The sequence below is a fragment of the Coregonus clupeaformis genome, unplaced genomic scaffold (genome assembly GCF_020615455.1).
Source record: "Coregonus clupeaformis isolate EN_2021a unplaced genomic scaffold, ASM2061545v1 scaf0001, whole genome shotgun sequence".
In the NCBI taxonomy this organism is placed as follows: domain Eukaryota; kingdom Metazoa; phylum Chordata; class Actinopteri; order Salmoniformes; family Salmonidae; genus Coregonus; species Coregonus clupeaformis.
This window is the reverse complement of record NW_025533456.1, coordinates 466,355-493,103: the sequence shown is the minus strand read 5'-3', so window position 1 is coordinate 493,103 and position 26,749 is coordinate 466,355. Positions and strand designations below refer to the sequence as shown.

The 26,749-nt window shown below is 42.7% G+C and overlaps 1 protein-coding gene across 1 annotated transcript; it reads left to right on the top strand.

Moving 5' to 3' along the window:
• On the top strand, nt 1-26,149 carry LOC123482916 (ventral anterior homeobox 2-like). The gene is made up of 3 exons (XM_045212146.1): nt 1-508; nt 4,362-4,549; nt 22,768-26,149. Exons 1-3 carry the CDS (start codon nt 253-255, stop codon nt 23,263-23,265), a joined length of 942 nt encoding a protein of 313 aa, XP_045068081.1. The 5' UTR covers nt 1-252; the 3' UTR covers nt 23,266-26,149.
• The last annotated feature ends 600 nt before the right edge of the window (nt 26,150-26,749 follow it).

The following is a 26,749-nucleotide window of genomic DNA, read 5'->3' as shown; positions in this document are numbered from 1 at the left end:
TCTCCTCTACTTCAGGCCGCAGGATAGTTGCTGAAACATGCCGAGACACTTGCAGGGCAGCTCGGGTCTGTCGCAGGTCCGCGTGGCTCGTTCTGGTTTGTAGCCTAGTTGGATCTACTTTGTGGTATGGTCTCCCCCACCATATCTGAATATAACTATTGCAAAGGAGGGGGAATAAAGTAAAAGATTAGCAATAACTGCCCAATAACAAGGTGAAGAATACAGGAGATCTGTACACCAATATTGGAATCGATGTTCGATCAAGCCACGACTATGGGCGATGGGATCGCAGAGGAACGCAACCACCACCACCACCACCGTGGATCCAACTCTCTGTGCCGTGACCGGATGGACAAATGCCATACCGAACTTGGGAGCAGGTCGCCGGTGCAGAGTACAACCGATACCGCGGGTACATCGGCGTCTACCCCCACCTCCTCCAGTGAAGACGGACATGATAAACTGGACCCAGTGGACCCAGACTACTGCCAGAGGATTTTAGTTCGAGGTTAGTAAGGATGTATTCTCTTTTTTTGTTGTTGTTGAGAAAATTGTTTACATCAATAATATTATCAATCACAATTTAAACAATAATAATCAGTATCATAATATACATTATATGATCACATATAATAATAGCAGTACTTGCTATGTACTATATGAGCCAACAAACCATTCAGTAATCATTGGCAAACAAAATACTTTAAAAACACAAACCATCATGTGTATGTCTTAGTGTGTTTACTCGTGGTCATGTTGTTTCCTTTGTTTGAGTTAAGGCATAGTTATAAAAAATGTGATAAATAATAAATAATATAAGTTGTCCACACCCTCTTTGTTTAAAAGAAAGGGAACCACCTTTCTAGGCCTACTGCCATGCAAATAGTCTGGCCAGCCATTTGATTAGATGTTCAGGAGTCTTATGGTTTGGAGGTAGAAGCTGTTTAGAAGCCTCTTGGACCTAGACTTGGCGCTCCGGTACCGCTTGCCGTGCGGTAGCAGAGAGAACAGTCAATGACTAGGGTGGCTGGAGTCTTTTACCATTTTTAGGGCCTTCCTCTGACACCGCCTGGTATAGAGGTCCTGGATGGCAGGAAGCTTGGCCCAAGTGCTTTGCTAAAGGGCACACCAACAGATTTTCCCCATAGTCGGCTCGGGGATTCAAACCAGAAACCTTTCGCGGTTACTGGCCAAAAGCTCTTAACCACTAGGCTACCTATTTTAATTTCAAAATATATAATTGTATAATTACTCTATGTGTGAGTTATGTGTTACTTTACCATGTCCAAATATCTTATAGTTGTATGCAGCCATGATGGCAATAATGTTTCAATAGTTTGTAGTAAATTATGACAATAATCAACCCCCTCAGCAAAATGCCCTTCTCAAAGCACAACAAACACACAGCCATGCATCTTTCAGAAAAAAATATATTATTAAATGCAAATCTATGAGGAAAGTATTGGTCTTCCATATTTGGTATATTACCAGTTAACTTCTTAATGTTTATTAAAACATTATAAAATAGTTTCAGGAGTATGCATTGGTAAAACATGTCACATTGTTAAAGGTGTGACCAAAATTATATAAAATGCTATACTTAGCCTACATGTCTTATAGTCGATAGTAATTAGGCTATGTGACTGACTTAGAATTAAATGAATTGAATGCAACTCAATAGTAGTGTTTAGAGCGTATATACATATGTATTTGCACTGCTTTGCAGGGCTGTACAATGCATTATGATGTCAACAAACCCCAAAGAATACAGGTGGAAAAAACATGTTTGGGGAGAAATAATAGTCATAGTGAACAGCAAAAACATTTTATTTAAGTTTATGCCTATTCATAATATTCAAGTTGACCACGAATTTAAAAAAGATCATATCCATGCCGCTTACCCAGATAGTTTTCACACCAATGTGGGATGCATATCAGGATAACATGATATATCAGCTAATCAACATGCAAAACTATTACAGAAGCACTGACAATATCAATATCAGTCCTTACAAAATAAAGTTCAACTTTCCCCCCTTCATGTGCACATTTGATTTTCACCAAATGTGCAACTAGCCCTTTCATTTGAACAACGATGATCATACACATTGCCAACTGGAAAGTTCTACATAATTTAGTTCACTGCTCATGCCCAGGCCCTGAAACAGTCTTGGTGGGGGATGAATCTGAATAGAAAGCCGGTAATTGTAGCAGGGAACGACCTCCGCTAAATCCAAGATAAATCCGCAGTCCCCGGTGTCACTATTTGTTTATAAAGCTGACGATTGAATGCGCTGGATACCTAGTGAGAACCCGGGGTCAGCGAAAGGTCAGCCTGTCTGTCCTACCTGCGACGTCCCGATGCGCATGCAAACTGTTTTAAAGGCCCTGTTATAACGTTTTACATTGAGAGGATTTTAATCTAGCGTGTTATGAATGGATGATGTATTAGTCGGAAATCATAAATATTCGACATGTTAGAATTAATCTCTGCATGTCGCTCTGGCTAACACCATGCTTGCATGCCATGGCAGTTGGGCTATGGTGCCCGAGACTGTTCTGCATATAGGCCTAGATGCTATTTCCAGTGTAGCCAACACATATGGAGTCACTGACGGTAGTCTACTTCATACAGAAATATAAACATCTATAAAATGTGCAATCTATAGGCTGTAGTCAATGGTGCAACCATATGTGTAGCCTAGAAAATATATACCACTCATGTGGCTGCAATGACAAAGGAAACTTCTAATAGTAGGCCTAATGGTGGTTACGCATGAAGCAGTAGGCCCAGAGCCATGTATTTACATTATAGGCCTGTTCCATTCTGTAAAGGCTTCTAGAATTTGATGGACGTTTTGCTGGGGAATTTATATGGATTTAAGCGCAACATTATACGACAGAAATGCTGTAGGGCTATACCTCATTTGACGGTTGTATTTTATTGTGGGAACCAGCTGGGTTAGGCTATATGTATATGTTTCAGATTTATATATATGTTTCAGATGTATTTATCACTTATAGGTGGGCCTATCTATTGTAAAGACTATATTATTTCAAAATACTGGACATTTTTACAAATCCGATTTCGTTGAGGGATTTAGAAAATATCTGGTTGGTATATTTTATTCTCATTTATTGATTGATTTTAGTTTGATTAGCCACATGTTTTTAAATCATATTTTGGACAGTGGACCTACATTATTTCATTGTTTTCAGTCCCTCTTTCTAGCCTACTTGAGGAGCTTTTCGTTGTTTTAACCATATGTCCAGTATTGGCTGACTGATTAGTATTGAACACATCTCTTGTTTAGGGCAGGTTGTAGGCTATGCATGGGACCATTGTGGCTTCGTAGGCAGTGGCATTTGTTTAAAAATATATATTTTTCTATTCCTTCTACATTAACAGTCATTTTGGACTTATAGTAACTTTTAACTTTTCAAGATAACGTTGCACAATTTGTTTTGCACTCAACAGTTTTTTGGTATTGCTAAAGGCATATTACCTCATTTGATATAAAAATACGCATTTCATGATGTTGTATGTATTGAACCAAACAATTTAATATTGTCCCATAAATTGCAATATTATTGATGCATCAACTAGCCTAGGTTACGCTAGGCTACATTCTCCAGGGTTCTAGTACGCATGGCAAATTCAGAAGTATAAATGAAATAGAACTCTTAAAACATGCTCTGCAAACATTCGCTCTCGCTGAGGCAGACAATGCCCGTAATATTTAGTTAAATTAGGTATAATTTAGAAATGTGATAGCGATGTTTCTTTCAGCTCTCATTTTTCCGGCCTTCTGGCTATTCCTTTTATGGAATATTCCTCAAACATATTGCAATGCAACAACGGCCAGAAGCATGTTTTTACCTTACTTCCAGTTCCATGACATAGCCGAATGTAGCCTCCTCAGTTGAAAGTATAGGAAAACTATTCTAAGGCATTTGAAGCGTAAAATCTCTAACGGATATGCTTATTATCTCTGTGTGAGGTGCATTGAGTTTTATTTACGGAAATTGTCATTCTTACAATATATACTATTTTATGCCTTTTCTGTATTTATTTCCCTAGTAGCTTGTCTAGCCTACGCTATAATTTCCAAGCAAGCAAACTACACGTACATTTCCTCATGCTGAAAATAATGATCACTTCAAGATTATTCTAAAATAGCGTGGGCCTAACAATGTGAAAGCGCACATTTGTGCCATAAAGGAGCACAATGTTTAACTATGTCCAAAAAATTATGACATTGGTACTACAGTATATGCAATTGTAATGTTAAGCAAAGTAGCCTAAGACTATTCTTTGTAATTGTGGCATTTGACACTGTGTCTGACTGCAACATCCACAGATGCTAAGGGAACCATCCGGGAGATCGTGTTGCCAAAGGGTCTCGACCTCGACAGGCCAAAACGCACGCGGACCTCCTTCACTGCAGAGCAGCTCTACCGGCTCGAGCTCGAGTTCCAGCGCTGCCAGTATGTAGTCGGCCGAGAGCGCACTGAGCTGGCGAGGCAGCTGAACCTGTCTGAGACACAGGTAAGAAACAGACATCATTTCACAGAGATTTCCTCAGTCGTGGTGAGTTATGGATAATAGATTCATAACCTGTTGTGTCAATAAAGACAAATAGTAAGTACCTTTATGAGTCGCCATTTGCATATGCCTAAATAATCAAATAATAGATTACATTTATTTTACCGAAAGACAGTTTGAGTTTCATGTTTAAATTGTTTCTTTACCAGTTTAAATAACATTTTTTTTGTTATCCCTGTGCTGGTGTGCTTATTGGTTTGAAAAAGGTATCTTATTAGGCTGAGGCTATATCATACATTATAACTAATTGCTGTGCAGTCACATCCCACTGAGCACAAACTGGTTGAATCAACGTTGTTTTAATGAAAATAACAATAGTCGGGGCAGCACCTCCTACTGGATAATTTATCTAGCTACAGCTACCCTTTGGTCTCCCATCCAGGGTTTTAACCAAGCCCTGCTATGATATTTGTCACTGACTATTACCAATGTGCTGTCATGCGAATGATTGTTAAAAGATCTCCACTTAAAAACAAAATAGATTCACTGTTGCTATCGAAGTCATTCCAAAGGGTAGATTTAACAGAGCAAATTAAAGGTGCCCATACTTTATCACTCATATATCATATAGGCCTATATAGCGTTTTCAAAATCATAAACAGTTATTGTTTAAATTCAACCCATAATTCAACTAAGAATAGACAATACAATAGGCCTAGGATTTCAAGCTCTGGTTGATTTCAAATGTAATGATATTTAGTGATATTGCATTGTTTGGTTGTCAATGCAACCAAATATCAACATTTGAAGGAGATGTATCTTATAAAAATCTAACTTTTATTTAAAGTGCATTTAAAGTTTGATTTGATTTAGTCCTATTCTTTAACTTTGTTTTTTGGTAGAGGTGTGAATCCAACATATCAATTATTAATTTGTAGACAAACTGTAATTAAAGCCAAACTAAATCAGTAGCACAGATGAAACTATCCAAGCAGAATATATATCTCCTTCAAATGTTGATATTAGGTTGCGTTGTCAACCAAACACTATTCAATATTACTTTTGTAATACAGTAAATAGGCCAAAATTAAGGCTATCTTACAAACTAATGTAACATTCAACCTTAAAATGAGTAACACATCCATGGCCACATTTTGAGGTTACTGTAACTATACATGTCTTATTATGTAATCATATAAAGCGTGCATGTTCAAGACAGCATGCATAGGTTGTCGGAGGTCTGTGGAGATCTTCAAAATTGCTGTAATAATCTGAGTAGACTCTCGAACGGCATTGATCACTTGCACCATGTACTTTTAATGTAATCTCAACTGCAATCCAGGTCATTTGGTTCTGCTATTAGATGAAGCACAGTGATAACACATTAATCTGTTGTATAAATAAAATATCTGACATGGTATTCCCATTTGAACTTTGCTGTGCCTTTTAAATGGTTGAAAGCGCAGTGAGAGACATTTGAGTGACAACAAATGCAGACATTGTTTTTCCACTGGAATTTGGTTGTGCTTTTAGATGGTTGAATTTGCTTTCAGTGATAACACATAGGAAATTCAACTAACGTTTGGCTGTCACTTTGAGTGGGTGAATATATGTTGTAATCTCATTGATCAACTTCTTAACCAAATATTACCCTATTATCCACGTTGGGATGACGTGGTGTGCTCAGTGGGATTCTATTGTATAATGTCTCTGAATTATTTTACACCTAACTTTTGTCATGTAGACTAGATGTATCTACTGAGGAGAAACACGAGATGTAGACCTATTACATCTAAGACACAACCAATGTCTTATTCGGAAACTACATGCAATCATCATCATATAGTCTGGCGTCATTTGCGTAATGGCTCCATTCTTGGGGCCTATCTACGAGTTCATAGTCTATTATCAGTGCTGACGTTTCTTTGCGGGAATTCACAGTAGCCCAATCAGCCAGGCATCTCTTGTAAGTAAACCAAACACCATAACGCCCTCGGCACTTTACAGTAAGTATTCTATAATAATAATAATAATAATAATAATAATAATAATAATAATAATAATAATAAAAAATAAAAATATATTTGTATTATTTAAACTTTTTTGGAACGATACAGTGTGTTGTATAAAACAAACTTCTCTAGACAACAGCAACAAGGGAATCATGGATGGATGTAGGCTACTATAGCCTGTGTCCTCCACATTAAGGATAGAGCAATGATAGCGAATGACATCTGGGAAAACAAATGGCAACTAAAATATGATAGAAAACATGGAGGATCCATGGCCTCAGTTGTTATTTGTCAACTGATGCCTTACTATGTCTCTGAAGCGAGTTGTGCCTATAGGAACTAAACAAGTTACACGTTAAGTTATCATTTCCGCAATACATTTAGTAGACCCAACGTATTGTGTAGCCTATACGTTCATTCCTGATAATGAGAAAGTGACAGGATTGATTATCGTCAAATGGTTGGTGTGAATGAAAACACTTGCTAGAGATGCTATAGGCCCCAGCCTACATGTCGAAAGGGCTGTTCAAGACCAAGTCGTTTACAGTTCAACGGCATCTCCCTCTATTTAGGACCACTAAGAATCAGAATCAGAATCAACATTATTCGCCATGAACATTTACACGTAGGCCACCAGGAACTTGACCTGGTGAAATAGTGCTGACCACAATAAACAGAACATACAGACAGAATATATAAACGAAGAATTTATACATAATCCACATACAGTATGGAGGACTACACTATATAGATACAGCAAAAACAGAACAATTAGCCTACACATAGCTGTACTATTATACATAGCTGATAAATGGACAATTCTCCAGCGCATTGGTACACCCCTTACACAGATAGATCAATGAAGAGGGAGAGGAGACGAAACGAGGAAAGCAAGCTAATACTTTTGAGATGCAGCCACAGCTATTAGCTGTATCATTCAAAGACGTGGCCTCTATTGGTTGACCTCTGCTCTTGAAGTGATTTTAGATTCTATGAAAAGCGCTATAGAAGTTTAACACATTATTATTATTATTATTATTATTATTATTATCTTTATGAGTTGCTGCATCAAGGCTTTCAATGGAGCCATATAGTGATTTGATTTCCAGGTCCACTTACGCAAAGTACAGTGGCCTATGTGTGTGTTTGAAAGCTTTCCCATTGCTTCTCCGTTGTGAGAGAGTGTTCGTGAAATGCAGGATTTAGCTTGGAAATAATAGCTTTTATGAATACAATACTAACTCATCTTAACTCAAGGCAAAATGTTACTTTGATGGTCAGAAGCACGATTTAATTTGCGTTTTCAATTTCAAGGAGGCGGTGATAACCGAAATGCAAATTTGGGAAAAAACTCTACTCAGATTTCTGAGTGCTTTTAGCCAACCTCATTCGTATTCATCCAATGATGCCCTCCTCCAAATATTTCTATTCAAAGTCAAGTTCATTTTACAATATGAAATATCTATAGGCCTACATTCTATCCACAGCATTTTGATTTATAGGCTCCATGCAGCCTCATATTGAAGGGAAGAAGGTTTACCTACCACCATTATCGACCATGTCCACTTTGGTATAGCCACACAAACGATCCTGCGATTAAAAGACACATCAAGTTTAAATTAAAAAGACAACTATGGCAATCTTATATCTAATTTTAACACAACATTCCAGTAAACTTCAAAACATGGGCATCACAAATCATATTTTTGCAGTTGGTAAAAAAAAAGAAGAGGTGGGACTATGTCATCGATGGTTTGGCCACTGTGAAGAATGTTTACATCAACATGTTCTTCACTTACAGATATTTTTAAATGCCCATTCCATGCTATGACATCTCTCGTCGATTTCTTTCGATTAAAAGATAAATGCTATACTTCATTTGTTCATTACAAGAGATCGAGCCTAATACGAATTAAATCCAATAAATGGAATAGGCTCTTAGCCTAAACCTTAGCGCATCCAATAACTTCATAATAACACCTAATAACACATAATGTAGCCCAAAATGTTTTCATGCTGTAACATGTAGCTCAATTTAGACATTGGTAATGCCATTTATATTCAGTAGCCTATTATAGCTTACTACCACGAAATCTCGAGGTCACGACGATAGGCTGTAGACCTATTGGGCCTATATATATCTGTTCTGGAGGCAGATATAGATATTACAATACGTTTAGTAAGTTATGAAATACATACCTCAATGGGGACAGCGTATGCCCACGAACAGATATAGCCTAATTTGTGATATTGCACTCATAGAATGTGATGTCAGTCACGTAAATAGTATATTGTTCCGAAGTTCTTATAGCCAATTGCGCGGATTCCTAAGCGCCATGTGTTTGGGGATATGGGCGTTGACCCAGGTGTAACTCGAATTAGTTTGGTCAGGTATCAAAATTGCTCAGGCAAAGAGGCATAGGCTACATTTGCTCAACAAAATGCATAAGGGAAATACCTTTTAACAGTCTAATTTAATAAAAAAAGACAGAAAATAAATAAAATAGTGTGCGTGTTTTGCTGTTCGTCCGCATGATGAACAACGAACGGTTAATTTAAGTTTTTACCAAGCTTTCAACCACTCTTTCAGACACTCTTTCAGCCTCCTAAACAACTGGTACTAAGACAACTTATTAAATGAGGTGTCTGAATATGCTTCGGGCTACCTGAACCGTTTCCCAGTTAAAACAAAGTTCGTTTCCAGGCCAGTTGTGCGTAAAAGCCTTCATGAGCTACATGAAAGAAAACTTTTTGCAGGTTGACGTTTATTGGGAGAAGTCTTGTCTTTGAGGCTGAACTGAGAGATTTCTGCTAGGTGGGCCAGCTGCAAAGTCAAAATTGCCTATATTGTAAAACTTCTTGAAAACATAAAAGTGGTTTTTGGTCTTAATTTAAGGTTAGGGTTAGGCATTAGGGTTAGCAGTGTGGTTAGGTTTAAAATCAGATTTTATGACTTTGTGGCTGTGCAAGCTAGTGACCACTTCAGTGCTGCCTCCAGAACAAGATTCATGACGAAAAACGCTAACCTACGAACTATTTGAGTCGGGTGGATAACCTGTATAACCTGTAAAGTCAAACCCTCCCTCACTCAGGCAACATCTCGCCTCTCCCCAGAGCCCAGCAGGTGGCTCCCCATTCCCGTGTAACGCGGCGGGGAGCCCCGCACCCTTGGCACGCTATGGAGTTTTCTTGGGGATGCCTGTTCCAGCAGGTTTAACGCTGCTGCTATAGAGGAAATACTCTAATTGCATTTCGGGATGGTTCTCTGACTGTGCACCCCAATTGTGCTTGCTTGTGTTTTCTCCAATTGTTTTCTCGGACTCCTTGTTTTACATAAAAGATTAAAAGTACATTTTGGATTGACCCTCTGTTAAGACCTCCATACAATTTGGAGCACTTTCATCCCATGCATTTGTAATCTCTTACAATATTAATACATTTTCAATTTCGTTATTCTGTCTATCAGTCCACAGAGTAGGCTACATTTTCAGCTTGCTTGAGAAACGCCATAGTCTGAGAATGAGCCGAAATGGCACCCTACATTGAGTGTACAAAACATTAGGAACACCTTCCTAATATTGAGTTGCACCCCCCTTTGCCCTCAGAACAGCCTCAATTTGTCCGGGCATGGAGTCCACAAGGTGTTGAAAGCGTTCCACAGGGATGCTGGCCCATGTTGACTCCAATGCTTCCCACAGTTGTGTCAAGTTGGCTGGATGTCCTTTGGGTGGTGGACCATTCTTGATACACAAAGGAAACTGTCGAGCGTGAAAAACCCAGCAGCGTTGCAGTTCTTGACACACTCAAATCGGTGCGCCTGACACCTACTACCATACCCGGTTCAAAGGCACTTCAATCTTTTGTCTTGCTCATTCACACTCTGAATGGCACATGCACAATCCATGTCTCAATTGTCTCAAGGCTTAAAAAACCTTATTTAACCTGTCTTCTCACCTTCATCTACACTGATTGAAGTGGATTTAACAGGACACATCAATAAGGAATCATAGCTTTCATCTGAATTCCCCTGGTCAGTCTATGTCATGGAAAGAGCAGGTGTTCCTAATGTTTTGTACACTCAGTGTATACTCCCTTTATAGGTGGACCCTACTCATGCATAGGGCTCGTGAAATGACTCTTACAGAAATGACTTTTACTGAAATGATTGACTGAAATTACCTTTGTCTCCGACTGAAATTATAATTTATATAATTATAATAAATTATAACTTTTTCCCCCCAAATACTTAAGTGAATGAGGGTTTATCTTTTCACTTGTGTAAATAATGACAAGGTATCTTAATCTGTCACCTGACTCTGAGGCTCTCAACCTTGGTATAAAGACATTAAGTCAACGTAGTTTCCATGTTATTGCAACGTTGGTATTATTATGTTATAGCAATGATGAAAACAGGTCGAATTTTGGCCAATGATACACGTATGCATATATAATCCCAGACCTCTCTATACCTTCACAACACTGTTCCCATCCCACCTGGTACCAACCATGAGTTCACCATGACCAGGGCTTATTTTATTGACACATTACATTGTATCACTCTATTGTTCTCTGCTGCCCATCCAGGGAAAGCCATGATTTAATGGCGGAAGGGGCTGCTTAAATCTGGTTTAATCCTGCCCTGGGACAAATAGTAGAGGGCTAAGTTACAGAATGAATGGAATCACGCTAGTTTATGTGGAGCTTTGGACACAAGCTGGTCATAGCAAGAGGCTGTGAGTGACCAAATATTTGGATATATTTTGATCTATCAAGGCAGCAAAGCTTGCTAAACATGCACAGTTAGATGGGTTGATGAGCTGCTGGTAAACATCCACAACCATGTTTGGTTTAGAGACTTGTGTGTGAAGTACAGTAAGTGAAATACAGATGCATACCTCCTCTGTTTTGAAACATCATCTTGTCAGAATCCTTTACACACACAGCTCTACTAATAACTTATCTGTGTGTGACATCCCTCTATCCATCTGTGTGTGACATCCCTCTATCCCTCTGTGTGTGTGACTTCCCTCTATCCATCTGTGTGTGTGACATCCCTCTATCCATCTGTGTGTGACATCCCTCTATCCCTCTGTGTGTGACATCCCTCTATCCATCTCTGTGTGTGACATCCCTCTATCCATCTGTGTGTGACATCCCTCTATCCATCTGTGTGTGTGACATCCCTCTATCCAGCTGTGTGTGTGACATTCCTCTATCCCTCTGTGTGTGTGACATCCCTCTATCCATCTGTGTGTGTGTGACATCCCTCTATCCATCTGTGTGTGACATCCCTCTATCCATCTGTGTGTGACATCCCTCTATCCATCTGTGTGTGACATCCCTCTATCCACCTGTGTGTGTGACATCTCTCTATCCATATGTGTGTGACATCCCTCTTTCCATCTGTGTGTGTGACATCCCTCTATCCATCTGTGTGTGACATCCCTCTATCCCTCTGTGTGTGACATCCCTCTATCCACCTGTGTGTGTGACATCTCTCTATCCATATGTGTGTGACATCCCTCTTTCCATCTGTGTGTGTGACATCCCTCTATCCATCTGTGTGTGACATCCCTCTATCCCTCTGTGTGTGTGACATCCCTCTATCCCTCTGTGTGTGACATCCCTCTATCCATCTGTGTGTGACATCCCTCTATCCCTCTGTGTGTGTGACATCCCTCTATCCATCTGTGTGTGTGACATCCCTCTATCCATCTGTGTGTGACATCCCTCTATCCATCTGTGTGTGTGACATCCCTCTATCCACCTCTGTGTGTGTGACATCCCTCTATCCCTCTGTGTGTGACATCCCTCTATCCATCTCTGTGTGTGTGACATCCCTCTATCCATCTGTGTGTGACATCCCTCTATCCATCTGTGTGTGTGACATCCCTCTATCCATCTGTGTGTGTGACATCCCTCTATCCCTCTGTGTGTGTGACATCCCTCTATCCATCTCTGTGTGTGACATCCCTCTATCCATCTGTGTGTGACATCCCTCTATCCCTCTGTGTGTGTGACATCCCTCTATCCATCTCTGTGTGTGACATCCCTCTATCCATCTGTGTGTGACATCCCTCTATCCATCTGTGTGTGTGACATCCCTCTATCCACCTCTGTGTGTGTGACATCCCTCTATCCCTCTGTGTGTGACATCCCTCTATCCATCTCTCTGTGTGTGACATCCCTCTATCCATCTGTGTGTGACATCCCTCTATCCATCTGTGTGTGTGACATCCCTCTATCCATCTGTGTGTGTGACATCCCTCTATCCCTCTGTGTGTGTGACATCCCTCTATCCATCTCTGTGTGTGACATCCCTCTATCCATCTCTGTGTGTGACATCCCTCTATCCATCTCTGTGTGTGACATCCCTCTATCCATCTCTGTGTGTGACATCCCTCTATCCATCTGTGTGTGACATCCCTCTATCCATCTGTGTGTGTGACATCCCTCTATCCATCTCCTTCTGGGGCGCTCCGCTCTCTAGACTGACATTAACGGTCTTAGTGCCCCACGGAATGTGTATGTAGGGGCCAGGAGTTTTTCCTGGCCACATTTAATGACCGGACCAGGAAAAACTCCACGCTGTTTAGAGCAGCACTAGAATAGAATAAGATAAAATAAAATAGCTTTATTTTTCTCCGCAAGAAACTTCAGTTAGAGGTGCTATTGTACAACTTCCCAGCTGATTTCCTAACAGATGGCTCGTGTCGACAGTCACTAGGCCTACTATAATTAATACTACGTTTTCCTCATACTGTATTTTAATGTGTTCGGATGCTGTTTCCCTTGTGTTCCTCCCAGGTGTTTTAACACCTGAGAAACTCCCATCTACTTATCTGTTGTCACTCAGTAATTGCTTTGCTGTGGGGACTTGCACTGACTACAACCTACAATTTAATTTGTTGTCTTGGTCTTTGTTAATGTCTTTCACCAAGGTTGCAGATAGCAGGGGTCTGAGTGTGTGTGTGTGTAGGTGTGTGTGTGCGTCTGTCTCTTTGTGTGTGTGTGAATGTACTTTGCTGTGCATTGTTCTCAGTAACTCCTAGACATACAGTGTCTGGCCAGTCGTCTGGAGCATTACGTAGTCCTACAGATGAGAGCGACAGAGACAGAGAGCGAGACAGAGAGCGAGACAGAGAGCGAGACAGAGAGCGAGACAGAGAGCGAGACAGAGAGCGAGACAGAGAGCGAGACAGAGAGAGAGACAGAGAGCGAGACAGAGAGCGAGACAGAGAGCGAGACAGAGAGCGAGACAGAGAGCGAGACAGAGAGCGAGACAGAGAGCGAGACAGAGAGCGAGACAGAGAGCGAGACAGAGAGAGACAGAGAGAGACGGAGAGACGGAGAGACGGAGAGACAGAGAGAGAAAGAGAGACAGAGACCGAGACAGAGATTGTGTAAAAGCTGAAAGTGTAGGAAAAATGGTAGGAAGGGAGACAGACAGACAGACAGACAGACAGACATGGGCCTAAACCTGTTGCACGTTTTGTTTCATTGTCTATATGTTATTTGAAAATCCACAGCCATGTGTATTTATTTTTGTGCAGCAAAACTCTGTTATTTTACAACAGTTGCACCCAATGAGTTGTACTGTACATCAGTTGAGTGTGTACGGGGCTAAAATGGGTATGGATCTAAAGCCAGTATAGAGTATGCTTACCCAGTCGCGGTACCCCCCCCACAAGGTCTGACGGGGGGTGTGGGGGGAGGGGGGACTTGTTGCATTTACAACTTGTCTAAGTCCTATCATCAACTGATTTCAGCCAGTGTATGGATTCACTGTGTTGTTTGAATGGAATGTTGTCATATTGACAGTTCATTTGAAAAAAGGATGGAATAATTCCTCTAAAACTGGCTGGCTAGCTAGCCAACAAACACACAGCACAGATAAATTCTTCAAATTCATTATTTTACACAATATCTTATCACAGAACTGGCAAACCATGGTTGACCAACTCTCTGACCAAAATGGCTGACCTTTATCCCATCATAAGAAGGTTCATGTCCATTCTAGTATTGCAGGGGCTGCAGGGGTGTGTAGTACGCCAGTGTGGTACGCCGGTGTAACCAGTACAGAGCTGTGTGTAGACGCTGGCTCAGGAGGAGCTCATCGCCCTCCATCAGCTTAGCTAATAAATCAAATTATATTCATCTGTCTGCCCATATGAATCAATAAGAATAATATGTATTTATTGATCTGATAGGGATGTGGTAGGGAATTGACTAGGCAATTATGTCATTTAGGGCACTTGTCAATACATACAGGTGCATGACACTCCATCGCTAATGAAGATGACCTATTGGACCCAGCGATGAGACAGTGAAGGTTGTGTGTGTGTGTGTGCATGCGTGCAAGGCCTTCCTGTTATTCGCCGGGCAATGCCGTAATGCTATTATCTCATTGGATTAGGAAGAACAGAAACCTGCAACATCCATGTGGCTAGAGTACTCCTTACAACACTGCCTGGAAGCCCTTGTGTCCAAATAACACACCCACGCACGTAGGCTATACAGACACACACACTTATACACATGCAAATGCGTCTGACACACACACACATTTGTAGCCGAGTGGTAATTATCGAGGAATGTTTCATGAACTGCATATCCCTAGTGTTAAGCCCTGTTCAATAGTCCATTTTATTGAGTAGTTGTCTGCAGTACATTGAGATGTGTTGGGATGGGAACAATGACGTATTCCACCATCTATAGCTACAGTAGCTCTGTAGAGAAACACTGAAAGTTATGTCTGTCAGGCTGCAGTGCTTGGGCTCCACCACACAGAGTGCTGTGGCGCAGTAGGAAGGAACAAGGGAGTGGTGAAGAAGCTAGGGGACATCCTCTTCCTGTGTACAAGCAGCCCAATTCTGATCTTTTTTTCCACTAATTGGTATTTTGACCAATCACATAAGATCTTTTTCAGGGCTGATCTGATTGGTCAAAAGACTAATTCATTGGGCTGCCTCTGTAAACGCAGCCTTAGTCTCTAGGGTCTCGCACACACACAAACACACAAACACACACACACACACCAACACACTGTGAGCCTAATTCCCTTATCTAAACCTTGACATCATAGGACCATAGGAAGAAAAGGTCTGGTCCAGCCCGGGGCGGGGCGGAGGGCGGGACAGTGGGCCTAATAATAGTCCTAAGTGTTTTTGCATTAAGGAGGATTATGGAGCCACATCTACCAGCGATTCGCTTAGATGGGGTCGACCCTTTGCTGAACCTGCTTGGACATGTGTTTCAGTAATGCAAGGGAGAGTGAGAGGGTGAGAGGGTGAGCAGGTGAAATAACAGATATAGGAGAAAGGTAGGATGTAAGAGGTTTAGGAGGTAGGGAGTGGTAGGAGGTACGAGGTAGGAGATGGGAGGTAGGAGATAGGAGGTAGGAATTTGGATGGGGACAGTCAGAGGTGCCTGGTGTTAATACAGCATGTGGGTATTGGAGAGCGAGAGAAGGGCTGTAGAGGAAAGTGACAGAGTGGAGCTCTATACATACACTCGCCATATAGAAAAGTAATCAAATTGATCCATGTACAAGGTTACCATACAGTTTCCCTTTAGAAAATAAAGTCATTGTTACCATACAGTTACCCTATAGAAAAGTAAGTCATTATACTCTTAGACCGAAGTGAGGCAGTCTGATGTTCATCACGTGTAGGATCAGTGGGGGATGTCGCGGCGGGGGGTTGCGGCGGGGTCACGGAGGGGACAGTTGAGCCTTTCACAGGGTCACAGTAAGTGTTAGAAGGATTGTCAGCAGGTGTCTGTCCTGCATAATGGAGCTAGGCTTTTCTCCCACATAGCCTCTCTTAGAGAGATTAACTAGCTCCTCACTAGTACACTAGTACAACTACAGCTTATAAGTGTCGTTCATAAGGCTTTATAGGGCATTCATAAGGCTTTATAGGGCATTCATAAGGCTTTATATGGCATTCATAAAGCCATCATAAGCACTATACATAGAGGCTTAATAACAAGGAATGTATTAACAAAGTCATCCAATGTAAAGGCTGATAAAAATGATACCACATTTTGGCTCACCTAATCCTTTTTAAATAGCATTACGTTTTCTTAGGAATCATTCTGAACCTCTATATAAGTCGTATGTCATCATCAGACACAATCTATCATGACAAAGAAACAGTAATGACATTGATTTATCTGTCTGCATACATTGCAGGTGTTGACTGTGAAGTAGTGCAACATTCATCAGCTGAGCTGCTTCAGTTCAATAGACATGTATATGGAGTCCCAGATGACCTATGACCTGGGTTAGCCTAATCTAGCCCGGCCCAGACCTGTCCTGTTTTCAACTTGTGTAGTAGTGGACACAGGCCTACCCTGTAGCAGTCCAGCTATCCTGCATGTTGTACTCTTGGTCTATCTTCTGCTCTCCTATCCTACATTTGTTCTAACCCGCCCTGCCCGGCCCGGCCCTGCTCTGACCCGGCCATGCCCTAGTAGAAGCAGTGGGGAGGGTGAGGGCTGGAGGGCAAATCCTGGTCACGCCTGCTTAGCTCTCTCTCTCTCTCTCTCTCTCTCTCTCTCTCGCTCTCTCTCTCTCTCAGTAATCTCTGCCCCATCTCTGAACCCTGGATCCCATTAGGACGGATTTATTTCCAATAGTGTAGATGTATGGAGAGGGTAGAGATTTGCTTTCTTTCTCTTTTCATAATTTCCACCACAGTAAAGTCCCCTGTAAACCTTAGGTTTTTCCTCAAGCGGACGACTGTGACATGAACGGCCCAGACCACTCTCACCTCAGCCCCTGGCTAAGCCATGCCCCATCGAGGAAGCGGAGAGAGGTGATTGTCTGTTTGTGGTGTTTTTAACTTAGGCACATATAGTATACTGTATATATACAGTGGGGAGAACAAGTATTTGATACACTGCCGATTTTGCAGGTTTTCCTACTTACAAAGCATGTAGAGGTCTGTAATTTTTATCATATGCACACTTCAACAGTGAGAGACGGAATCTAAAACCAAAATCCAGAAAATCACATTGTATGATTTTTAAGTAATTCATTTGCATTTTATTGCATGACATAAGTATTTAATACATCAGAAAAGCAGAACTTAATATTTGGTACAGAAACCTTTGTTTGCAATTACAGAGATCATACGTTTCCTGTAGGTCTTGACCAGGTTTGCACACACTGCAGCAGGGATTTTGGCCCACTCCTCCATACAGACCTTCTCCAGATCCTTCAGGTTTCGGGGCTGTCGCTAGGCAATACGGACTTTCAGCTCCCTCCAAAGATTTTCTTTTGGGTTCAGGTCTGGAGACTGGCTAGGCCACTCCAGGACCTTGAGATGCTTCTTACGGAGCCACTCCTTAGTTGCCCTGGCTGTGTGTTTCGGGTCATTGTCATGCTGGAAGACCCAGCCACGACCCATCTTCAATGGTCTTACTGAGGGAAGGAGGTTGTTGGCCAAGATCTCGCGATACATGGCCCCATCCATCCTCCCCTCAATATGGTGCAGTCGTCCTGTCCTCTTTGCAGAAAAGCATCCCCAAAGAATGATGTTTCCACTGCCATGCTTCACGGTTGGGATGGTGTTCTTGGGGTTGTACTCATCCTTCTTCTTCCTCCAAACACGGCGAGTGGAGTTTAGACCAAAAAGCTCTATTTTTGTCTCATCAGACTACATGACCTTCTCCCATTCCTCCTCTGGATCATCCAGATGGTCATTGGCAAACTTCAGACGGGCCTGGACATGCGCTGGCTTGAGCAGGGGGACCTTGCGTGCGCTGCAGGATTTTAATCCATGACGGCGTAGTGTGTTACTAATGGTTTTCTTTGAGACTGTGGTCCCAGCTCTCTTCAGGTCATTGACCAGGTCCTGCCGTGTAGTTCTGGGCTGATCCCTCACCTTCCTCATGATCATTGATGCCCCACGAGGTGAGATCTTGCATGGAGCCCCAGACCCGAGGGTGATTGACCGTCATCTTGAACTTCTTCCATTTTCTAATAATTGTGCCAACAGTTGTTGCCTTCTCACCAAGCTGCTTGCCTATTGTCCTGTAGCCCATCCCAGCCTTGTGCAGGTCTACAATTTTATCCCTGATGTCCTTACACAGCTCTCTGGTCTTGGCCATTGTGGAGAGGTTGGAGTCTGTTTGATTGAGTGTGTGGACAGGTGTCTTTTATACAGGTAACGAGTTCAAACAGGTGCAGTTAATACAGGTAATGAGTGGAGAACAGGAGGGCTTCTTAAAGAAAAACTAACAGGTCTGTGAGAGCTGGAATTCTTACTGGTTGGTAGGTGATCAAATACTTATGTCATGCAATAAAATGCAAATTAATTACTTAAAAATCATACAATGTGAAAAAAATCATACAAAATTACAGAACTCTACATGCTTTGTAAGTAGGAAAACCTGCAAAATCGGCAGTGTATCAAATACTTGTTCTCCCCACTGTAAATAGGGTTAAGACAAGACTGAGACTGTGGATAGGGGCCCAGGTCTTTACTATATCTAAGTCTAAGATGTGGCATCAGTATCCTTCTCAGCGGGGGAGGATCCCTCGCCAATCTCATTATACAGTGGCTTGCGAAAGTATTTACTCCCTTGGCATTTTTCCTATTTTGTTGCCTTACAACTTGGAATTAAAATTGCTTTTTTGGGGGTTTGTATCATTTGATTTACACAACATGCCTACCACTTTGAAGATGCAAAATATTTTTTTGTGTGAAACAAACAAGAAATAAGACCCCAAAAAAAGAACTTGAGCGTGCATAACTATTCACCCCCCCAAAGTCAATACTTTGTAGAGCCACCTTTTGCAGCAATTACAGCTGCAAATGTTTAAATGTTTCCCCTTAAACCACTCAAGTGTTGCTTTAGCAGTATGCTTAGGGTCATTGTCCTGCTGGAAGGTGAACCTCCTTCCCAGTCTCAAATCTCTGGAAGACTGAAACAGGTTTCCCTCAAGAATTTCCCTGTATTTAGCTCCATCCATCATTCCTTCAATTCTGACCAGTTTCCCAGTCCCTGCCGATGAAAAACATCCCCACAGCATGATGCTGCCACCACCATGCTTCACTGTGGGGATGGTGTTCTCGGGGGGTGATGAGAGGTGTTGGGTTTGCGCCAGACATAGTGTTTTCCTTGATGGCCAAAAAGCTCAATTTTAGTCTCATCTGACCAGAGTATCTTCTTCCATATGTTTGGGGAGTCTCCCACATGCCTTTTGGCGAAAACCAAACGTGTGTGCTTATTTTTTTCTTCAAGCAATGGCTTTTTTCTAGCCACTCTTCCATAAAGCCCAGCTCTGTGGAGTGTACGGCTTAAAGTGGTCCTATGGACAGATACTCCAATCTCCGCTGTGGAGCTTTGCAGCTCCTTCAGGGTTATCTTTGGTCTCTTTGTTGCCTCTCTGATTAATGCCCTCCTTGCCTGGTCCGTGAGTTTTGGTGGGCGGCCCTCTCTTGGCAGGTTTGTTGTGGTGCCATATTCTTTCCATTTTTTAATAATGGATGTAATGGTGCTCCGTGGGATGTTCAAAGTTTCTGATATTTTTTTATAACCCAACCCTGATCTGTACTTCTCCACAACTTTGTCCCTGACCTGTTTGGAGAGCTCCTTGGTCTTCATGGTGCCTTTTGCTTGGTGGTGCCCCTTCTTTAGTGGTGTTGCAGACTCTGGGGCCTTTCAGAACAGGTGTATATATACTGAGATCATGTGACAGATCATGTGACACTTAGATTGCACACAGGTGGACTTTATTTAACTAATTATGTGACTTCTGAAGGTAATTGGTTGCACCAGGTCTTATTTAGGGGCTTCATAGTAAAGGGGGTGAATACATATGCACGCACCACTTTTCCGTTATTTTTTTTGTAGAATTGTTTGAAACGTTATTTTTTTGATTTCACTTCACCAATTTGGACTATTTTGTGTATGTCCATTACATGAAATCCAAATAAAAATCAATTAAAATTACAGGTTGAAATGCTACAAAATAAGAAAAACGCCAAAGGCGATGAATACTTTTGCAAGGCACTGTACACGTACTAATGGAACCACTGAGACCATGGTGACCTGAAAGGGACTCAACTAACCAACAGTTCTGTCCAGGGTTTGGGTCAATTCCCTTTCAATTTCAGTCAATTCAGAATGTAAACCAAATTCCAATTCCAATTCCACATTTTCCTCATTGAAATGCATTGAATACATTTCAGAATTGGAATTTGTATTTCAGTGTACATCCTGCATTAACTGGAATTGAAATGGAATTAACCCCAACCCTGTTAACAGCAGTTCTATCACATAGCTCTCTGAGTGAATATCTTTCTTGAGTTCACCTCGATTGTCCTCCTCCTAGAGTGTCTGAATACTGTCTCCTGTCTCTTCAAGGTAAGCATAGATGATCTGAGTAAATGCTAAAGTGGGAGTTGTGGTGGTGACAGGGGAGGTTTGGTTGAGCGGCGGTTGCATGCTTTACATACATATGAGCTCTCTATGACTGCTGTGTGTGATGTGAATGCAGCAGCTCACGGTCGCGTCGTGTGTCTCCTGTCCTTGCCATACTGCTGCTAGTCATATAGGTTAGGTAGATCCTTCTCATCGTGGATGCGTTTCAAATGGCACCCTATTCACTCTATAGTGCATGGGCCCGGGTCAAAAGTAGTGCACTATATAAGGAATAGGGTGCCATTTGGGACACAACCCATGATATCCCTCTGTGTGTAAGCTAATCTGTGCTATACACCATGTCTTGCCCGCTTGTATCCTGCCTGCTTGTCAAATCCCCAAATTGTTGTGAAACGTTAATAAAATGACATTAATACTTTCTAGGGGCCTGCAAACCAGAAGCTGCTCGGCACTCAATCTGTTCCTCTGTACCAATCTACCAATCTCCTCTTTAGTTTGATTAGATGGCATGGTTCTCCAGATAAAGAGAGGATGAATTGACGCAGGTAGCGTACTGCTTGTGTACACTACGTGGTCTGTGATGGTCCTATACGTGTATGCGTACATTATGAGCATGTAAGTGTGTCTGTGTGTGGACGTGTAGGCTGCATGGTAGTGTGCTCTCTACACTACATGGTCTGTGCCAAGAGATGTGTTTGTCTCATCGTGAATGTATAGAGAGGCAGAGAGAGAGAAGAATACGAAGGAGAATGTGACAGAGGGTTTATTCCGATATGAAAACTCAGCGATCGTATTCTTCCAGTCAGCTCACATCAATGGGTCATGTGTGGCGATCGCCTTGCCCCGGCCGAATGCCATGACACACACACACACACAAATGTACAAATTCACACACACACACACACACACACACACATGCAAGCATACACATGCAAGCATGCACATGCGCACCCGAGGGGTGAGGAAAAGAGCAGTAAGTCTGTTAAGTATGTATACATTTTTCATGAGCATGATTTCTCTGTGTGTGTGAGCAAACACATCTGACCTCCCCTGACCCGCCTTACCCTGTGTGTGTGTGCATAGTCCCCCACCCTCACACCACACCCACACACGCTATACATTAAAGCACTTGCGCATCAATTAAACATCCAGAAACAAGGACAGTCAGAGTTCAGTGAGCTTTTCACACTGTGTGCTGCTGTGTGCTGTGCAGAGAAGCTCACTGTGTAGGCCTACAGTGCAGTACAGTGCAGTACAGTGCAGTACTGTGCAGTACAGTGCAGTACAGTACAGTGAAGTACAGTGCAGTACTGTGCAGTACAGTGCAGTACAGTACAGTGAAGTACAGTACAGTGAGAGATGAGAACTTTGCTTTGCCCTTTCTTTGTCTCTCATGTGAAACCAGTTTAGGCAACTCCAGCATCCTAGATAACCTTGAAACCTATCCCTGTGGTCATAGCTTTGACCTACTTGGGCCAGTGTGTTGTATACTTTGGTCTCTTTGGAATCGATTCCACTCTCACACCCACTGACTGACAAGGTCTCCCTTGAAAATTAGATTTTTAAAAATCTCAATGGGATTTGCTGGATTAAATAAAGGTTTAATTTGCATAAAAGTTTCATGTAACAGAATTAACCGAAATCCAATGATGGCTAAGATGATTGTTGAGAAAGAATCTGTGTTTGTGTGGTTTGAACTAGACATAAGTAAGAGTTATTATTTATCCTATTGTCTGCTGATTTAGTGAACCATTCAATGAATAAAGCTATGTTTTAACTCTTTAGTATGTCTCACTTCTTCTGTCCTTATAGGTCAAAGTGTGGTTCCAGAACCGTCGCACCAAGCAGAAGAAGGACACGACCAAGGACTCTGACAAGCGCTCCTCCTCCACCTCCGAGTCGCTGGCCACCTGTAACATCCTGCGCCTCCTCGAACAGGGCCGCCTCCTCTCCGCCCCGCCCCCCAACCCCCCATTGGGCCACCACCCAGGAAATGGCTCCCTATTGGTCAGCTCCGGCGGCGGCTCCTCCTCGCCAGGGGTGAGTAGAAGCACGCCACCAGGAAATGGTGTTTATGCCATGGGTGGAACTTTCGGGCTGTCACTGCCCTCCCTGGGAGGGACTTCACCTTCGCCGCGTCTGGGCATGCCACCGCCGCACTCACTGTGCTTCTCAATGCCGCTGCTAGGGGGCGCTCATCATGAACTGGCGTCTGGGTACGGGTGTGGGTCCTCTGCGTTCGAGCCGTACATGCGGCTGGACAGGATCTCCAAGGATGGAGATCTGAGTGGGAAGAAGAGAGTTTCCTAAAAGTCGGACATTTTGGGGTTGGGGTCCCACCTATCCAGCCACCAACATTGTTGTCCGTCATTGGTTGGATCATCAACATAATTGGCCATCATTGGCTGACAAGGATGAACAGACAGCTGGGAGGAGGTGCACCTCAGAAAGAGATTACAGCAGGACTCTCTTTGCGCCGCCATTTTGTGTTGTTGGTTGCACCCTGTTCTCACCCGTTCTTCAGCTACTGCCTGCCACGGGGGGAGGGGAGGGGGTGGAACAGGACCACGTGGTGTGACAGACAGGGGTGATGATGATGTCCGTCCCACACGAAAACCTTGCTTGTGAATTTTTGGGAGAAATTAAATGTGTGTGTGATTCATATGGAGAACAGATTTATTTTTCTTAACGCTTCTCCTCCTTCGTTCACTTTGTGTGATCGTTCCCTTCTTTCTTTCTTTAGGCTTTCATTTTCTTTCTGTTCCATAATATGTTTTTTGAAAGTCTGACATTTTAGAAAAGGCCCTGACTAAGTCAATGTAAGTGAATAAGCGTGATATTGTCTATAGATTACATTACAATACAAAGGAGAGCAACCAGTTAGCCCTTTAACATATTACATACCTTCCAGCAAAATTACCAGGTTTCCCATCATGTGGCAGTTTTCTGCCAGAGCGTTCCAAGTAAAATAATAATACGCATTAGCAGTTTCTAATGTTAATTTGCACTGTATAGTGTCCAACACTGATTCCTGTAAATTCTGTATTTGGTTGGTTGTGTGTGTATTTGAAAAAATGTGGACAAATGGTGTGTAAACTAAAGCTAGTCCTAGGTCAAATCCATACTAGGAAGAAGAAGAAAAAGCAGTTGAGAAAAGGTACTGGGGGATATGTCCTTGCCAAAGTAACGGGTTAGCGATAGCGCCGTTAGCTTCTCCTCTGCTCTGCGCTACACCCTCATGTCATCGTGTTGTCCAATCAACTGGAGTAAATCTAGATCAACCTGAGGAGCTTGACCTCTGACCTCTGACCTCTAACCCCCTGACCTTTTATCCACTCCCATGATATTAACTCTTGATGTGTAATTCACCGGTGACACAGTATCAATCCGTATGCGTTACCATTGGCTACAGAGACTACTCTCTGGTTTAAAGCCACCCACCCGCAGGTTACCATGACGACCCCCGGGTTTAGATAATCTCTGAATGTTTGCAAACAAAAAGGGCTCATCATCGTTGGGGGGCGGGGTCGGGGGTGAATTTGTTTTAGTGTACATAAAAAGCGACCCATCTGTCCCGTACATATCCCACCACAGCACCCATGTACTTGGTCTGGCCAAACACTCCTTCTCCCAAATCTTGTGTTTGAATGTTGGTCACGTGGGTTTGGTGCGCACACATACACAAACAAACACACACACACACAGAATGTCTAACCGGTTCATATCAATCCTTCTTATCTCATGGAAGTCTGTGTGTGATGTTCTGATGGGTCAACAGATGGATGCAGTAGGCCTCATCTCTTTTCAACTGTTTTCTTCTCTAATGTCATAATAAGCTTTTTTTTATGTATATGTTTTCTCAGATTGCTTTTTCCATTTCTCTTTTTATGATTTAACTATTATATTTGGCTATTCCTTCCCAGACCCCCTCCTACGCGCAAGACTTGCCCATTGTTTGATTTCCATCCATTTACTTTGATCTAAAGCACTTTATGTTCCTAGAAGATATTTATATGATCTCCCATCTCCCTTTTTAAAAATAGTTTGTTGTCATGTGCTAGACCATGGAAGTTATTTGAGATCTTGAGGTATCAGATATTCACAGGTTTGTATCACAAATGGCACCCTATTCCCCATGCAGTGCACTACTTTTGGTGAGAGGTCTATTACAAATGGCACCCTATTCCATATACTGCACCTATAATCCTCCCTACAGTCACTCTCCTATAGGTAGGGTTGCAAAATTCCGGGAACTTTTAATACATTCCCTGGTTTTCTATAAATCATGGTTGGAGGATACGGATTTCCTGCTTATTCTCTCCTGATTCAGAGATTCCTCCAACCGGGATTTATTTAAAGTTCCCGGAATTTTGCAACCCTACCTATAGGTACAGTTCTAAATGCAGTGTATGCAGACTATCCATTAAGAAGACAGGTTAAGGGTTAGTCAGAGATTCTGGATTCAGTTCAGACACTTTCTGTTTTTTCCCCCAAAGAGACTCGAAGCTCCAAGCCGTATTCACTGTAATTCCACCTCAATTTGTCAATGTTAACTAGAGTTATCTCCGCTGGGTCCTTTGACAACTTTTAATTTTTTTATACTCACGCTTGGTGATTTTCCTATGCGCTGGCCATTCATATTTCAGGTCCCTGCTTGCTTTTACTGTCAGTTGACTCTCTGAATTGAATCACAATAGGTCACATATGTAGGTCACATACACTGAGTATACCAAACATTAGGAACAGCTTCCTAATATTGAGTTGTTCTCGTGAAGGTCCTGGTTTGCTACGTGATGACATCAATACAAAATGGCCGACCTGATCACCGTTCTTCACAAGTAAACGCCAAGGTCGTCTACCTAAATTGATTCAAAGCCTGAAAAAATCCCCTTCTGTGAAAAAAGTGTGAGGGCAAAACATTCTGATAGTAAAACAACAGATTTGTTCTACTACGGTGTCTCTCTGACCTTCTGACCTTTCTCTGCCAGTCTCACCTTCACGTTGTCGCAGTGAAGCACCGCTGTGGGTCTTGTAGTCGTGGAAACCTCTCTGTTTGTGTCTTGTTGCCGTGGATCTACTGGGGCTGTTGTTGAAAATCATGTTATTTTCAATAAGCAGCATCCAATATTCACATCGTCCTCCATCAAATATTGAAGGGAGAGACAGACCTGAGAGGCAGAGAGGGAGGCAGAGAGGGAGGGAGATAGACAGGGAGGGAGGGAGGGAGAGAATCAGGGAGGGAGGGAGATAGACAGGGAGGGAGGGAGAGAGGCAGGGAGGGAGGGAGAGAGGCAGGCAGGGAGGGAGAGAGACAGGGAGGAAAGGAGAGAGGCAGGCAGGGAGGGACAGAGGCAGGGAGGGAGATAGACAGGGAGGGAGGGAGATAGACAGGGAGGGGGAGGGAGATAGACAGGGAGGGAGGGAGAGAGACAGGGAGGGAGGGAGCGAGGCAGGGAGGGAGGGAGAGAGACAGGGAGGGAGAGAGGCAGGGAGGGAGATATACAGGGGGGAGAGACAGGGAGGGAGAGAGGCAGGGAGGGCGGGAGAGAGGCAGGGGGGAGGGAGGGAGGGAGAGAGATAGGGAGGGAGGTAGAGAGGCAGGGAGGGAGGGAGAGAGACAGGGAGGAAGGGAGAGAGGCAGGCAGGGAGGGAGATAGACAGGGAGGGAGATAGACAGGGAGGGAGGGAGGGAGATAGACAGGGAGGGGGGGAGGGAGATAGACAGGGAGGGGGGAGAGATGCAGGGAGGGAGGGAGAGAGGCAGGGAGGGAGGGAGGGAGGGAGGCAGGGAGGG